Here is a 15,238-nt window from a genome sequence, read left to right on the forward strand (position 1 = left end):
TGCTTGAAACCTCGCTCTTGGTAAAGTTTTCGTCAACATATCAGCACAATTATCAGCAGTGTGAAACTTCTCAAGCTCTAACAACTTAGGTTCAAGAACATCTTGTATCCAATGGTACTCACATCAATATGCTTTGATTTAGCATGAAAAGTTGTAAGAACATCGCGCTCTGACTATCACAATACATGACATACCTCTCTTGAGTAAAACCAATTTCATGCATAAATTTCTTCATCTCATTGCAAGCTTCGGTCACTGCAATGAACTCTAATTCGATGGTGGACAATGCAACATACTTTTGCAATCTCTATTGCCATGCCACAACTCCTCTGTATAAGTGATCAAATAACTTGAAGTAGATCTCCTAAAGTTAATGTCTCCAACCATATCTGAATCTGTATATCCAACAAGAACATGTTTCTCATTGTTGAAACAAAGTTTCAAGTTGGAAATAACACGGAGATATCTCAAGATCCATTTCATTGTATTGTAATGCTCTCTGCATGGATTAGAAAGAAACCGACTCTCTGTACCAACATCATAAGCCAAGTTCGGTCTTGTGCATACCATTGCATACATCAAACTATCCATGACTGAAGAGTAAGGAACTTTCTGCATCTCTTCTTTCTCATTTTCTGTGGAAGGACTATGAGTAAAACTCAATCTAAAGTGCGTTGCAAAGGGAGTATTCACTGTTTTAGCTTTGTTCATATTGAATCTCTGAAGTACCTTTTCAATGTACCTCTCTTGTGATAACCATAATTTCTTGGCATTTCTATCACGTGTCAATTTTATGGCAAAAATTTGTTTTGCTGACCCCAAATCTTTCATCACAAAGGATTTACTCAACTCATGCTTCAACTTCTCAATTCTAAAAGCATTACAACCAATAAAAAACATATCATCAACATAGAGCAAAAGGAAAGTAGTCTTATTGTAGGCTTTCTTCCCCTTAACAGACTCATACTTCTTGTACCATTGCCTTGTAGCTTGCTTCAAACTGTACAAGCTCTTCTTCAACCTGCACACGTAGTCCTCCTTCCATTGTGCAACAAATCTCTCTGGTTTCTCCACTTCCTCTAAATCACCATTAAGAAAAATTGTTTTCACATCCATTTGTTCAACCTCCAAGTCATAACAACCTGCCAAACTCAGTATGGTTCTGATATATGATATTTTCACAACGGGAAAAAATATTTCTTCAAAATCAATCCATTTTTTTAAGTATAACCCTTGACGAGCAATCTAGCTATGCATCATGGAGATGAAGACTTCTCTTCTTGCTTCAACCTGTAAACCCACCGGTTTTTCAAAGCTTTTTTACCCTTAGGCAATTTCACCAACTCTAAGGTATGGTTTTCATACAAGGATTGAAGTTCATCTTTCATTGCTTCAACCCACTAATCTTTGCATTCACTCTCCATAGCCTCTTCATAACACTCAAGTTCTCCCCTGTCAGTTAAAAAACATACTCATAAGAAGAATACCTGACAGAAGATCGTCGATCTCTGGAAGACCTCGAAAGTGGAACTGCTAGTGGAGCTATAGGTGTTTGTTGTTGATCATTCACAACATCATCGCATCAAAGTCACCTATATATTTCTGGTCATCATGAACATCACCATGCACATCATCTTGAATATGATCTGGTGAAGGGTCTAAAGGAACAAGATTTACGTCGATTAGGTCACCACTATCTTATGAATCCGTTTTTTTTGTCTTATCATTGTCATCAATGGACTGATTTTTAATAAAAATAACATATCGGCTTCTCACGAGTTTCTTTTGAACTAGATCATAGATTCTATAATCAAACTCACCATCTAGACCATAACCAATAAAGATGGATTGTCGAGTCTTGGCATCCAACTTAAATCTTTCATCCTTTGAAATATGAACAAATGCTTTACAACCGAACACACGAAGGTGTTCATATGACACATCTTTACCAAACCTAACTCTATTTGGTACATCACCTCGCAAAGGAAAACTAGGAGACAGATTAATCACATGAGTCACTGTATTCAAAGCTTCAACTTAAAATGATATTGGCAACTTTACATCTGACAACAAACATCTGACTTTCTATATCAATGTTCAGTTCATTCTTTCAGCCAAACCATTCAACTATGGAGTCTTCGATGGTGTCCTTTGATGTCTGATTCTCTGTCGCAGACAATACTCATGAAATACCCTTGTGTACTCGCCACCATTATCAGTATTAATGCACTTCAACTTATTCCTTGTTTCCCTTTCAACTGATGCTTAAAACTGTTTAAACACCTCTAAAACTTGGTCTTTCGACTTTAAAGTATAGACCCACAACTTTCTTAAACAATCATCAATGAAAGTCACAAAATAAAATGCACCGCCATATGACCTTACCTTTATTGGAATACAAACATCTGAATGGACCAACTCTAGCAACTCTGATCTTCTATAAGGAGGATGGCTTTTAAAATAAATTCTTATATGATTCCCCGCTAGACAATGAACATAATTTTTCAGTGTAGCATTCTTTAACCCCGAAAATTGATTCTTATTCACTAAACATTTAAGCCCATTCTAACTCATGTGACTAAGCCGTTTATGCAACAACTCAGTTGAACTATCATTCACTGTCAGATTCACAGTGTCTCTAGAAATTGAAGCTTGCATCAAATACAAATTTGAACTCTTCTTTCCTCGAGCCACAACCAAGTAGCTAAGAAGGTGTTACAAAATCCCTCACTGAAGATGTTACAAAATTAGCTTAATCGAACCACGGATGGACCTCCGATTGAAGAGTTGATCATTGTTGTGCAAACTTCACAAAAACAGCTTTTGTCCTCTCATTTTCTCTCGAACGTGAGCTTCTCTCTTCATACACACAAAATCGAATCTGATTTTTGTGGCTATTGTATTGCCCACACACAAAGATCAAAAAATAGCTTTTCACCAAAGTTAAAGAAGAACAATAAATGCACAATAAAACCTTTTTAACAAATAAACAACCTATTTTATGGTTGCTAATTGAAGTCGCAACCTATTTTATAGTTGTACCACTTTTTAGATTATATCACTTTTTCAAGTTGTATCACATTTGCACCACATTTTAAGGTGCAACTCTTGTTTTATGTTGCAACCCTTTTTTAAGGTGATGGTTCCCCCACGTAATGGGATTCACACCCAACACTTATAATATTACTTCTCTCTTTATAAAAGAAATAATTAATCTTACCTGAATAAATAACATTTATTAGAATAAATATTTTGTTCAATAATATATCATCAAGCATTATATGTTTTGAATATTCGGAGACCAAAAACTATAACTTCAAGATTCTGGGTGATACTATCTTTAAATATATGATAAATTATGCATTTAATATCTAAATTATAAGTTTTTATCCGTTTTAGTACTTAAATTTTAGTTTTTGTTTAATTTTAATATCCCGCTATTAAAAACATTAGTTTTTGCTTCATTTTAGTATCTTGTTCAAAATTTAATGTTAAATTTTGAAAAAAATGAAAGTTTAGATACTAAAACAGACCGAAATTGATAGTTTAAGTACTAAACACGTTAAGTTTTTAATGGCGTAATACTAAAATGAAATAAAAACTAAACGCTAGGTATGATTTTGAAAAAAATTGTGTATACAGAAAATCTCCGCTAGGAAACTCACCTACTAAAATCAGGTGTGCGATCTAAATCGATCCAAATTAATCAAGATTAAGTCTTAGAACAGGAGGGTCACAACAATAAAAAAAGTTCAAATCCTTGGAATTTTAAAGGTTTCAAACCAGTTAACATGTCGACGTCACATGTCTCGATCATAACCGTGCATATTTTAAATAAGATAAAGTGTTTAACTATTGGACGTTGAATGATAACTAATTTAACTAAAATTAATCTCGTCCGTCCATCCAAATAAACTTTGTGATAAATGTTCACAGTAAAGAACTGATTTTAATTTATTTACCCGAGTACAAACTGACATTTGTTCTAAATATTATCGTTTATTTGACAATAGACGTTCAATTATCCTATTATAATCAATGTGTTTGAATTCATAACTTCAAAAAATAATAACGATTCCTTTAACTACTGAGATAAGTTAGTTCACACTTAAAAAAAACTAATTTTTTTATTACAGAATATATCATAAACTACAACGCAACAATTCATCACCATGAATTGCATTACAATATACAACACACAAATTTTGTATATTCTGAACAACAAAGAGCATAAAGAAACCAAATACATACGCACACAAGCAAGCAAACCCAAGTCCCCAAGCAAGCAAACCTAAGTCCCCAAGCAAGCAAACCTAAGTCCCCAAGCTGGGATTTCACTCGGTTTCCCACATGGATTTACGAACCCAGCTCGAGTTATCCCAACTAAGGAAGATCCCATGGTCCTTAAGCAACCAATAAACCGCCTTCCGGCTCCCATCCCGGCGCGGCTGAAAGGCATGCCACGACGCCACTCGCCGTCCCAATATCGCCATACAATAATACAAGGCCCTCTCTCGAACGTCGCATCGATATCCGTCCCCTTCGCCCACTTGCTGCATCCTGTAATCGGTGTACCTCGACTTGCAATGGACTTGCATCGGCCCCGAACCCTTCGGCATTGAATTCATTACGTGGATCGTAGCTAATTTATTGCGTTGTATTCCGAGAACCGACGACGAGAGGCTGATGGTTATAAGAACCGGAACGAGGAACACAACGAGATTGTTCCGACCACCCATGTTTTTTTTTTTTGGGAATGTTTATTTGGTTTTTGAGTGAGTTGGAGTTGATCACTTTGCTTGCTTTTATAGGTGAAGGGACTTAAAAGTACATGCACAGTGGTGGGTGAGATCGATGGAGAATTAGACAGCATTTTTCGATTATAGTGGGAAATATATATAGAAATCGAAGTCAAAAAGCAGATAATCAATGACTCAGCAAAAGCTGAAAAATTGTAAATTATTGTTTTTTAAAAATTAATCGTAATTATTGGTGTTCTACGGATTGTGAGGACTGTTTATGCATTATAATAATCGTGTGGTCAATGACTTGCAAAGTTGAAAACTTTTTTATTGTAATATGTGACCGGGTCATTATTAGGTATGGTATGGGACATGTGACCGTGCACGTAAGTTCTGTCCCATTCCAGTAGCTAAATTTGAAAGGTGTAAGTTTTCTTCTCATTTCAGTTTCAATAGCATTAAAATGTACAAAAAAAAAGTTTATCTGTGCTTCTGGTGATTTGGTTTTTGGTGAACTGAACCTATGGAGTTTATGATTATTTTATTGAGCATGAAATCTTATTAGGCTTACATTATGATAATAAGCAAATGCCTAACCATTTTGAACATATTCTTTTGCATGTTCAACCATGATCTTTCGTAACGATAATCGACTCCTTTTAGTTATTGTTTCTTGAGGGTTTTATTTTGATTTGAATCCTCAAATACCTTTCATGCATTGCCAATATGTGTTATATACTCGTGGAAAATGATCGTTTCGACAGTGGAGGCTCGTTTATTAGTAAAATCCCTTACTGGGACAGGGGATGGCAACTGCTCTCAAATGTAATAAACCTTATATTTTAGGACCTTTTCTTTTCTGTTTGGATTCTAATAAATTCCTCCTCCTCTTGGTTCGCTCCTCACTTTTAGATGATTTTGCAGATAATGTAGGTCTCATGATATTGTTCTTTTCCCTTTTTCAATGTGATGTTGAGGTTCTTGTTGTATGCAATCTAATTGTCATCGTCTAATGTGTCCTGCAGCAAGTGGTTTTTGCAGAAGATTGGCCACGAAGGTTCTGTTCTTACGATACATTCTTTCATTTCATTTCATTTCATTTCCTTCTTTTAAACCTCCGTGATGACAATTTGAAGATGCTTCGGGATACTCTTCCTTAACCTGTCTACTTCACTCTCATAAGCTTTCCGCTAGGTCTGAATAACTTGTTGATGGCTTACGATGATGAGTCAGCTTATGCTTTATGCGCATTTTCGTTTGCCCTCGGTCCTGATGCTGAACCTGCTACCTTTCTTGGGAAAACTCCGGTATGTTCCCGAGATTATGTTTCTATTTTCTTCCCTTAACTCTTATATCTTTCGAGTTAAATTTTGACAATGAAATGGTCTAAATATGACAATAATGGAGCACAAGGACTTTGTTATTCAATTGTATAAATTTTTGCTTTCTTAAGTGAATGAGAGCCAAATTGTATATCAATCAGAAAGTGCTGCTCCATGTATATTGTTATTCTTTAGTAATTTAAATATCGATCGGAAAATGGACGGAAATGAAAACACGGGCATAGAAAATAGTGGCAGGAAGAGTGTTGTTTCTTGTACTTCCACGGAATGTGCTGCTCGAGGATCTCGCATAGTGCCGCATTTATGTTAATGATTTTATGGTCCATGAAATGCCTAATAGCCACATGAAGGACATCCTGCTTTATCGTCTTGTGGTTGCAGACGGCATTTGCCGATGTTTACTGTTAATCTCAATCATATATTTTTACTCGTCCAACGATGATAATAAAATTGTATAGAATTAAAAAAATTACATTATATAATAGGATACTATCTCGATAATATGTAAAATTAAAAAAAATACATTATATAATAGGATACTATCTCGATAATATATAACTTTATAATTGTATTATATAATATATAAATAAATATTTTTAAAATTCAAATGTTCGAATAATTCTATAATTTAACTTATCCCAAATAGCACGAATTAAGTAGTCTCCACGATAAAGAAATTGTTGATATTTTTTGAAGACTCGGGTTCGAGTACTATATATGTTAGGGGTGTGAGCATTCAATATCAAAAAGTTCAGAGTTATTTTTAAACATATATTGTCTTGTATTTATCCCATATTAATAAAAAAAAACTCATCCCAAATTATTAATTTGTGGAGTCAATAGAGTTGGATTCCAATGCATACAAGTATGCAATTTAATACATATAGTGGAGAACACCAGGAAAACTAACCAATGGGTTTAAATTGGAGAAACTGGCGAAAGGGAATTGTAGTGATGGTCCCCATTCCCATTTTCTGAGATGCAAAGGCTTCCCTCTCACATGCCACATGCTACAGTCGCCATCTTCCACGTGGCTCTGCCTTTTGCCTCTCTCAATGCTTTGGTTTTTGTTTTTAGATTTTAAAATCAGACTCAAATTTGGTTTATATTAAAGTGATGATATAATATATATTTCATCAACTAAATTAGTATTAAATTTATATGACGAGAATTGCATTATAGAGACGGCAATACAACGGGACAATGTGAGTTCTTTGGGTTGTCTCAACCTCAATTCAAAATTTAGAAAGTTTTATTCAATTTCGATTTCATTTTGATGTTGGTTTAGGAAATTACCATCCCTAAGTTGCTGGTATTGATGTTTGGCCTAGGTGGTTGCATGCTTTTAAGTTCTTACATGTTTAAAGCGATGTGGGGGTAGGACTCTGCTTTAATGGTTTGGTGACAGTAAGACCCATTAAAAGCTAAGAGGAAACAAAGTCATTGATCATTGGCCTTTTAGGTCGTGTCGGTTCAAAAGAGTGAAACCAATAGTAATGAATGGCATTCCCCCTTCCTATTGCCTGCCAGACCAAACCAACATAAAAACACACAGGCCAGGGTGATATCAAAGTTCCCACCAAAAGCAAAAAGCAAAAAAAGAATTTGACTATATTATCCATCATTTGTAACAAAAGTCTTTTCAATATATCTCGCCACTTTTACATTCATACTTTTGCTTTGGAAGCTTAGACACAATTGAGGGTAGAAAAAAGAACTCACAAAATCATTCAATCCTATATTATAAACCCAAATGACCATGAGTATGTGGAGAGACCAAAGGATGGTTTTTTTTTGTTTAGAGATGGGTAAAACTGAGCATGACCAGAGGAGGAACTTGGTAGGAGGGAAAAAGAAAGGACAACGCTTCCGCACCTGCTGTTTCTTCGGTTGTTTTGGGGGTTCACTTGAGCTGAAGCAGGCCGAGGTTGAGAAAATAAAACAGCTTGACAAACAAGGACAGAGACAACATAATGACAATGTGTAAAAAATGTACACTTTGTCAGAGGCATAGGTGAAAACGTAAAAAACCAACAATGGATGGATGGATATTTTAGTGGGTAGTGCTTTAATATTTTTTTTTCAAGAATCGGGGAAAATGGTTGATTTTCAGCCGATTTAATTGAGTAGGGGGATGGGTATGCTAGCATTGCCTGCCTCGGCGGCAAGGAAGAGCACCGGCATTGGAAGTCATTGCCCCAACCATGGCGGAGGACTTGGCTCCCAGGCTTGAGGCTCTGGCGTAGCTGGCTGAGGCTCCAGCTCCTGATGGAGTGAAGTAAGCACCATTGAGCAACAAGTCTCCTTCTGATCTCCAGTTCCAGCTCTTCCACTGGTTTGCAGGTGTCTCCACTCTCTTTGTAACCTCCTTTGCAAATGGATTTATCGGAGCTGCATATCTGTTCCCCTGGCTGTTGATGGTTGGGTTTGCACTCCCACCAATGGCATACATTTCCCAGTGTGTGTAGTCATTGTTCACCACATGGAAATACCCATGCCTGCACCTGCATTAATCAATAAAAAGAATGTTGTCAGATTCATTTTACTTGATTCCTTCACTTCAATTGATGGATTTACCTTGGCATTCTCTGGATAAGTCCCTCTCCAAAATGGTTGTAAGCGATGGTCACTTGCATCTGTTTGTCCCTTGTGTACGAGTCACTGTGGCCTAGCAGCATAACCTACATTTAATCGCGGTTTCAAAATAGTTAGCTTTACCATTAATGATGATGCCATGGATAAAAAAGTATATGAAGAAGCAGACATTTACCTCATTGTGGTGGGTCATGTGGTTGTTGGAGACTGTAATGGCAGTCGAGCCCATGACAGCATCAACAAGACCATCAGCACAATTAGAGAGGGAGTTGTGATCAACCCAAACGTGGCTCGAACCGAAAATGGAGATCGCATCACCGTCGGCCATCGTCCTCCACCCAAAGTGAGACGGTGAGCTTCTCACCATGGCGTTGCCGGTAGGCTTACAGTCATGGATGTGGAGACCATGGATAATCACATTGGTAACATACTGGATCGTGATACACGCCCCATTGGCAATGTGTACATTGGCACCACGACCATCAATGGTCTTAAAACTGTTCATAATCAGCTCCTGCTTCAATTGAATCACCATGTCCCTCTTGAACACAATCCACAGAGGCTCGTCCTGGATGACGGCATGACGCAAGGTACCGGGTTTCGGGTTAACGGGGTCATCGTCGTTAGGGTCGGTGACGACATAGAAACGCCCATCGCGGCCACCAATAGCATTCCTTCCGAAACCGATGCCGCAATCAGCCAGCCTCTTCCTGTTCTTCTGCCAATCTGCATCACAACGCCAGCAATCATCAATAGGGTTACCAGTTCCACACGTGAAGAACCCCAGCTTCCTCCTCTCAGTCACATTGCGAATGTTCCTGTCATCATGTCAAATGTGCATGTAGGCATTATTAACATGCAATAAAATCACAAGCTGTCGTAGTAAAAGTAAAAATTATGATTTCTGGTTTTTGGTGAGGTGAGGAAATTATTGACGGTGGGGGGTAAATCAACAACATCATGCAATAATTTAATTATTAATTTATATTTTTTAAATTTTAATAAGTAAACAATTTATTTTAACATAATTAAATAAAAAGGTTCTCTAAAAAAAATGAGGGACTCACATGGCAATGACAGATTCGACCTCGGCTGCTACTGCCTCTGGGTCAGGAACAGCATGCTCGTTCAGTGGCTCAACCTCCTCTGACCTGAAAATCACCCAATGAAAAGTCATAATTAAAGTGAAGCAGAATAAAATATTGTTTATTATTATTAATTTCTGCAAATAAATTCCAGAAACGTGTCGATCTCTAAACGACAGTACGTAAATAGATATATAAAATTGCAGCAAGTACACTGCTCAAGAGCTGCACCGAAACTCCCAAAACCGTTAAAAGAGCGGTGGTGGAACAAGAAGAGGCGAGTGAACCACCGACGAGGATTATGGAAATGACCAAAACGCACTTTCATATTCCGTTTTTGGAGGGTAATTCCGGTATTCTGACCAAAGAGAGAAGGGAATGTAGCGTTGGAATAAACGGTTAGGATCCAAGGATTTGGATCTCAACAGCTATAGAGTCGTTAATTTATTGTTTGGATGAATAAAATGGTAACCGTCTTCACTTATCCAACGGTTCAAACTGAAAACGTAAACGAAAGGACAAAACTAACGGCTGAGATGAGATGATCATTGTTTTTTACAGAAAGTGAAAGCTAATGTATTACCTAGCTGCTGCCATTGTTGAGTTCTTTGAGCTCTGCTCCTTCTCCGTTTCCACATTGCTGTAAACGGTGATAAATATACGCGAAAAATTATATAGAGAAAATGTGCAACAAATAGAAAAAAGAGGCGAGGCACTTTCTGTTTATATATTGAAAATGTACAGTGAGATCTCACTTGATATGCGTTAATGAAGGTTTTGAATTCCTTCAAATCAAAACTCCAGTTTCCTTTTAGCGAATGAGATTCGTTTTCCAAAAATATACTTCAAGATCTATCCTATGAATACTTTACACGAATTGGATTATTTCTCGGTTTCAGTAAATAAAAAAAAGGAAAAAGAAAGATTTTGGCAAGAGAAAAATCCGGCATTATTAAATAAACAGAGGCGCTCTGTTTCCTTCTTTTACTGGAATTGGAAAAGAAAACGAAAAGTAGCAGAGAAAGAAAGCTATAGAATTGAAGTTCGAAGAGAGGGGGAGAGAGAAACCTGGAAGCGTTGCCGGTCCGTGCAGTAGTCATTGCACCGACAAGAAGCAAAAACAGAAGAGCTAAAGAGGTGAAAACCCACTTGTTTGTAACCGCCATTGCAACTTTCTCTGCTTCTTATGTAGTCAAGAATTTTTCTCGCTATGCAAACAGAAAATCCAGACAATAAAGAAAACAATGAGAAAAGACTGAGAAAAGAAAAGGAAAAGTAGTCGAAGAAGAAGAAGCGGGGCGAGTCAGAGGACACGCTCCAGCCTCCAAGGAAACGGTTTTTTATAGAGCGACGAGCTAAAGGAAAAAAACAGAAGAAACGGCGTCGTCGCCTAACCCAAAATACGAAAGCAAAGTTAGGTCTTGCATTAACCAATGTATTACCTAAACCTAAGCTACCTAACCGCCACTAACTGATTCCCTCTCTTCCTTTCTTAAGTCACATCCCATTTAACCACGGTTAATTTTTTTTACTCCTTTAATTTATAATTGATTTAAAATATAAAAAATATTTTAAAAAATCAATCTTATTTTCTTCATAACTCTTAGGGTGCGTTTGATTCATAGAATGTAACATTACCTCCGGGAATATCCTTACCAAAATGTAACATTATCTAACACATTAATGAGAATGTTGCATTGTTGTGTTTGGTTTGTTTAGCAGTAATGTAAGATTACAATGTTTGGTTAAATAAATAAAAGATTATTGGAATGTATATTTTACCAAATTTTCCTTGTTATATATTTGTTTTTTTAAACAAGTTGAATTCTAAATATTCAAAATAAAATATTTGTATAAAAGATCATAGAAAATATATAATTTTATTATTTTTAATCTATATATTTTCTTTAAAAAATTTAAATTCATAAAATTTATATAATTTTTTTACAAAATTTAAAAGACAAATTAGTTTAATGAAAGGGTTTAATTTTATTTTAACCCCTGAACTTGATATAAAATTCTAATTGTGGAATTTTTTTTGTAAATCTAAAATAGTTTAAGGATAAATTTGCAATTTATTTTTGAGAAAAAAATGTTTTAAGGGCATTTTAGTCCAAAGTCATGGGAAAAGATTAATACCTAAGGGATTGGAGGAATGACATTTCCGGTAATAAGCCCCTAAAATGTCACTGGGAATGACTTATTACCCCTTATGGGAAATCTTTGCAATCTAAACATGGGTACCATATTCTGAAAAAAACTTTACCCCCAGTAATATTCTTTCCCCCCATCCAAACGCACCCTTATGGTCTACAATTTCATTCATCCATTCCTTTGATTAATGTTGATCATAAAATCTAACATTAATTTAAGTGTCTAAATAGTTAGTTTAGTAATTGGTTGAATCGAACTAATCAAAAGAAAATTTAACCATTAATCGAACTAAAAAATATTAACCGAATTGAAAAAAGTTTGACTAATTCAATCAGTTTTCGAATTAATTGAATTTTGGTGTTACTTTTGTTATATATATATATATATTTGAAAAATTCGTTAATTAGATTAATTTGAGTTTACTAGAGAGATTTTTTTATTTAGATTAAAAGTAGATTGAGGTCTTGAAAGTTTATTGTATCTAATGTGATAAAAAAATTGACTCTTCATCCATCAAAGTCAAGTGTACAATGCAGATCAGTCTGAATTAATTAGAGCGAAGATCTGAAAAATTAAGAGATCAGTAAAAAAGAAATATAATAATGAAGTGTTAATTGATTTGAGTTTAATATATATTACTTAATTGTTAATCAATTTAATATCAAAATATATGATCAATTCTTATATTAAATTTTAATTTTATCGATTGATTTGGTTAAAATCGAATAATAAATACTCTAATTGATTTAATAAATACTGTAATTAATAGGGATATCGCTGGGATTGGATTACGTGTGCGCCAATCACGGCCTTTGAATAACAAGATTGAAGTAAAAGAAGGTACGAAATTGATAAATTAATTTATTTTTTTCTAATTTGTTTTTGACATCACATGTGTGCTGTTAGGTACAATAACGAGCTCCTTGTTTGGTGTTTTGTTTATTTTTCTTTTAAGAATAATTACGGTTTTATTTAAATATTATTAACTTATTATGAAATTATACTTAAATTTATTGAAATTGATTATTATGTTATGCGTGATGATCATTTTATAATAGTTTGATAAATTTAATGCTTATTTTATAATTTTTAAAAATTTCAGTGCTAAAATATTATTTTAATGTAATTTAATAGTTATGGTACATTAACAAAGGATAAATGTTGAAGTTAAGTATTTGGAACAAAATTCGTGGTATAATGACAAAAGACTTCTGTTGAAATTAAATATCGACCGACATTGAATCATGTTAGAGGGAAATTTCCGTTGAGGTAACAATGACGATCGTCCAATTTGTTGTTACACTTTGCACTTACATGCCATTTTTATAATTTAAAAATAAGGGTAAATTACACCGTTTTTAACTGAACTTTATCATCTCTCCTATTTTATTCACCATATTTTCAAATTTTCTAATTTGCTCGTTGAACTTTACCGATTGAAGCTCACTGAGTCGTCAACATTTTAACGATGTTATGACATGACACGTGCATCAAAACGACGTTGTTTTGAAAAACTCAAATAAACACCAAAACGACATCGTTTCGAATCATCTTTTCCCCCCTATTTTATAGTTGGGTGAGCAACATAAGAGGGAGTAAAGTTCAGTGATGAATGATGTTAGTTACCCTTTATATTTTCAATTATTTTATATTAAATAATAATAAAAAATGGCACGTCATCACAACATTAGAGAGATAGCAGAGGAGTGAGCAAAATGATTCAATATGTAAAGTTTAGTGAGCAAATTTAAAAAAATTGAAAGTAGGGTGAGTAAAATATGATAAAGAATAAAGTTCATTGAAGAACGGTGTAATTTACCCTAATAATAATTTAAGTGTTTTTATGTCGCGTCTAGGTTACCTTAATGGTTAAAGAGATGGTTGCTATTTCTAGAGGTTTCGGATTCAAGCACATCGTATGTCAGGGATGTTTGAGCGTTTATTGTCAAATGGGTTGAGAATCTTTCGAACAAATATTATCTTATAATACCCTTATATTAATAAAAAAGAAGAAGAATAGAACTTAATAAATGATCTCAATGAAGGAATATTGTTATCCTTAGGTATCTCGGTTTTAAACAATTACTTTTGTATTACAAGGTGTGTGCATTTTCAATAGATTGAAAAATATATTAACAAATATTATCTTATAATCACCTCAAACTATTAAAAAATATACAATTTATAAAAATTAATAGGTTAAATGTTTAACTCGATTTTTATTCAAAAAAATATCCAATAATTTTTAATCGGATCAATGAATTACCATTGTTTTAGCTCCGCAAATAAGATTTATTAAACGATAGTAAACCTAATTGAGTACCCTGTTAAAAGCATCCTTAATCCTAAATGGAGGAAAAGAGATCAACGAAGTAACGTATCAAAATCAAAATATTTTTGAACACTCCCGAGTGAAATTCAAGTGAAGAAATCACACCACCCCTATAATATTGTTAAAATAAACCAAATAACTAATACTTAATTAATCATTAATTCATGTCGTCATTTGATTTTGGTGGAGTGAATCGGGTTAACTGATTCAACAATAATAATATTTTTATTATTTTCATAAATATGAAAAATCATGTGATATTTATATTATTTATAACAATAAACTCGATACAACAAATCAATAATTGCATAAACATTAATACTAAATATTACTTTAAGTTTACTTAAATAATAGATTCAACGATCTTGCAGTTGAGTCAAATGGGTAATCAGATCTCGTGAAATAAATTCAACAATCCTACAATTGAGTCAAAATATTGGTTTCGTAAGATTGAATTCTGGGTGTGTGCTATTGCATGCAGCAACAATTTATTTCATAATATAAAGATGTACCAGCTTATGGACTTGCCCACCACAATTCAAGTCATATTTATTAGTTGACGTAATGATAAAATTAGTCTCCAACGCTTATACGATTAATCTATATCGAGTACTTCAGAGGCAAGGGTGACCTTTCTAAACAGTTTACTCTATTCGTAATGGCCAAGATTTGAATCTCTGACCTTACTTAAGGATCTAGTGTCTCATCTCACTAGACCAACTGGTTGTTGGTATATTTTTATCAAAATAATTCAAACTGGTTGAAAAATGTTAATTGATTAACAATCAACACATATTATTAACGTATTATTTCTACATGTGTTTAATTGTTTATGTGCACTTACGGAGCCAATATGTATTACAAAATTTTCTAAACTTTTATATCTGCCCATATAAATTATATATATAATATAAAAGAATAAAAATGTCACTCATTTCTTTTAAAAAGATTTCGACACTTTTAAAAAAGAAATTTACCCTACATTTA

General features: G+C 34.3%; 1 protein-coding gene across 2 annotated transcripts; it reads right to left on the reverse strand.

The window, feature by feature from the left end:
* Positions 1-8,180: 8,180 nt before the first annotated feature.
* Positions 8,181-11,035, reverse strand: LOC120135004 (probable pectate lyase 1). 2 transcript variants are annotated; one of them, XM_039151371.1, is made up of 6 exons: positions 10,834-11,035; positions 10,349-10,405; positions 9,754-9,831; positions 8,856-9,504; positions 8,663-8,766; positions 8,181-8,589 (listed from the first exon to the last, which is right to left on the reverse strand). In XM_039151371.1, exons 1-6 carry the CDS (start codon positions 10,929-10,931, stop codon positions 8,229-8,231), a joined length of 1,347 nt encoding a protein of 448 aa, XP_039007302.1. In that variant the 5' UTR covers positions 10,932-11,035; the 3' UTR covers positions 8,181-8,228. The 2 variants fall into 2 exon arrangements, with proteins under 2 accessions (XP_039007302.1, XP_039007301.1); XM_039151370.1 differs by having other exon boundaries at positions 8,856-9,498; positions 9,748-9,831.
* Positions 11,036-15,238: the final 4,203 nt, after the last annotated feature.

Source organism: Hibiscus syriacus, unplaced genomic scaffold (genome assembly GCF_006381635.1).
Source record: "Hibiscus syriacus cultivar Baekdansim isolate YM2019G1 unplaced genomic scaffold, ASM638163v2 tig00110602_pilon, whole genome shotgun sequence".
Lineage (NCBI taxonomy): Eukaryota > Viridiplantae > Streptophyta > Magnoliopsida > Malvales > Malvaceae > Hibiscus > Hibiscus syriacus.

Bases quoted from the DNA above. Each gene is read 5' to 3' on its own strand.
- LOC120135004 (XM_039151371.1), bottom strand. From the start codon at position 10,931: ATGGCGGTTACAAACAAGTGGGTTTTCACCTCTTTAGCTCTTCTGTTT. The intron at 9,505-9,753 runs TGCCATGTGAGT...CATTTGACATGA, and splicing joins GCCGAGGTCGAATCTGTCAT to TGACAGGAACATTCGCAATG. The intron at 8,590-8,662 runs GTAAATCCATCA...TGATTAATGCAG, and splicing joins CTTATCCAGAGAATGCCAAG to GTGCAGGCATGGGTATTTCC.